The 2,578-nt window shown below is 50.9% G+C and overlaps 1 protein-coding gene across 1 annotated transcript in view; it reads left to right on the forward strand.

Moving 5' to 3' along the window:
• The window catches only part of STS (steroid sulfatase (microsomal), isozyme S), a gene marked incomplete at its 3' end in the record, with an annotated part of 34,574 nt that overhangs the window by 9,860 nt on the left and 22,136 nt on the right, over window positions 1-2,578 (forward strand). The window contains 1 exon segment of the mRNA XM_014528824.1: window positions 2,145-2,310. Coding sequence (XP_014384310.1) covers window positions 2,145-2,310 — 166 coding nt within the window.

The raw sequence follows: 2,578 nt of genomic DNA on the forward strand, positions 1-2,578 counted from the left end.
GCCGGTTTGGCTCAGTGGATAGAGCGTCGGCCTGCGGACCGAAGGGTCCTGGGTTCGATTCCGGTCAAGGGCATGGACCTCGGTTGCAGGCTCCTCCCCGGCCTGGGCCCTGTGCAGGACGCGTGCAGGAGGCAACCCATCGATGTGTTTCTCTCTCATCCATGTTTCTCTCTGTCTCTCCCTCTCTCCTCCACTCTCTCTAAAAACCAATGGGAAAATATCCTCGGGGGAGGATTAAAAAATAAATAAACAATCAAATAAATCAATAAATAAAAATAAAGTGATAAAAGAAAAAACCTGTTCACTCTGCGTTGACACCCAGGACCTTAGCTGGCGTCTGTGATGTCGTGGAGATGATAGAAAACGAATCCCGTTTGCGGGGGCGTTTTTACAATGAGGGCGTTGAGAATGGCCTTGTCCCTCCGGCCGGGATCTTCCCGACATTCCCACACAAAGTCACATTCCGTGGCTCTGACTGAACTAAGTGGTGCGTCTTCGACTCCACTCACCCGCTCTCACTCTGCTCACCGCGCACGGCACTGACTTGGGCTCCGTGGTTTGCTCATTGCACCCACCTTTTCATTTATTTCTTTGATGCTCACCTCGGTCATGTGATCCCGCCAATCATGCCGCTTGCTTCCTCTTTCTTCATCTCTTTGTTTTCCCTCCAGGTGGTTGGCACGGCCCTAGCTCTGCCTTCTCAGCACATCTATCAACCTCATCTTGTATTTCCTGCCGTGACCATATATGTGCTTGGAAGGTGGACTTTTTCGGCTGCTTTTATCTTTTTTTTTTTTCCGCCTTAACTTCGAATCTAAAAATAAACGGGAGAAGAGATGAGCGCGAGATTGTACCCACGCATCATGCATAATGTAGCTGTCTATTTAGGGTCGAGTACATATGTCATTGCATGTTCATTTGGGGGAGTCTGAGCTGGGGTTTTGGGTTTTTTTTTAGGTCCGTAATCTGCGTTTTGAAAAGAAAGTATGATAGTGTTTCCCGGGGTGAATAAACTTCCCCCAGAATAAGTAGTGTGGAGGCCTCATGGTCCGCCCTGTGTGGCAAAAGTCCATGAAATACCGTGGCTTACTCTCAGCTCCTCCACGCTCATCAAAGACTTCTACTCTTAGAAATTACCAACGGAACGCCTTGGTCCATATTATATTTTTAAAATATTTATTTACTTACTTACTTACTAGAGGCCCGGTGCACGAAATTTGTGCACAGAAGGGAGGTATTCCTCAGCCCAGCCTGCATGCTCTGCAATCTGAGACCCCTCGGGGGATGTCCGACTGCCGGTTTAGGCCCGATCCCTGCAGACCATTGGCTCCTAACCGCCCGCCTGCCTGCCTGCCTGATCACCCCTAACCGCCTCTGCTTGCCAGCCTGATCGCCCCCTAACTGCCCCCCTGCTGGCCTGGTTGCCACATAACTGCCCCCATGCTGGTCTGGTCCACCTTAACTGCTTCCCTGATGGTCTGGTCACCCCTAACCACCTCTGCTTCAGCCCCCACCACTCTGGCTTTGTCTGGAAGGACGTCCGGAAGGATGTCCATAAGACATCCAGTCTAATTAGCATATTACCCTTTTTTTAGTATAGATTTGTTGGTTTTAGAGAGAGAGGAAGGGAGAGGGATAGAAACATGAGTGAGAAACATCCAATAGGCTGCCTCCTGCACGCCCCCTAGTGGGGATCGAGCCTGCAACCCAGGCATGTGCCCTGACCAGGAATCGAACCCGGGACCCTTCAGTCCACAGGCCGACACTCTATCCACTGAGCCGAAAAAGCCAGGGCTTGGTGGGTGTTCTTACTTGTAGATCATCAGGGATTTGTGGTGTTTTTCCGGCTGTCGGACGGCGTCCTGCCATCTTGGTTTTATCCTAATCAGAATGGGCAAAGGCACTAACGTTGCTCTTGGGATTTTGTTTTTTTAATATATTTTATTGATTTTTTACAGAGAAGAAGGGAGAGGGATAGAGAGTTAGAAACATCGATGAGAGAGAAACATCGATCAGCTGCCTCCTGCACACCCCCTACTGGGGATGTGCCCGCAACCAAGGTACATGCCCTTGACTGAAATCGAACCCGGGACCCTTCAGTCCCCAGGCCAACGCTCTATCCACCGAGCCACACCGGTCAGGGCAGGATTTTTTTATTTGTATTTTCTTGCAGGAATGCGGAGAGGCCCTTCCTGCTCGTCTTCTCCTGTATCCAGGTCCACACGGCCCTGTACGCGTCCAAGGACTTTGCCGGGAAGAGCAAGCACGGTGCCTACGGGGACGCGGCCGAGGAGATGGACTGGGGTGTCGGTACGTGAGTCCTTGTCCCCAGTGTGACCTTAAGATGTGGCTGCGTCTTTTCCTCCCTCCGGCTGAACTCTGTGCGTTTCCACCCAATTCCCGATATCATTATAGGCCGTAAATGTGCTTTAAAAAAAAACATATATATATATATATATATACACCCACACACACACATACACACACACACACTATAGGCCCAGTGCACAAAAATTGTGCACTCGGGGGGGTCCCTCAGCCCGGCTTGTGCCCTCTCAGAGTCTGGGGCCCCTCGGGG

Source organism: Myotis brandtii, unplaced genomic scaffold, assembly GCF_000412655.1.
Source record: "Myotis brandtii unplaced genomic scaffold, ASM41265v1 scaffold655, whole genome shotgun sequence".
In the NCBI taxonomy this organism is placed as follows: domain Eukaryota; kingdom Metazoa; phylum Chordata; class Mammalia; order Chiroptera; family Vespertilionidae; genus Myotis; species Myotis brandtii.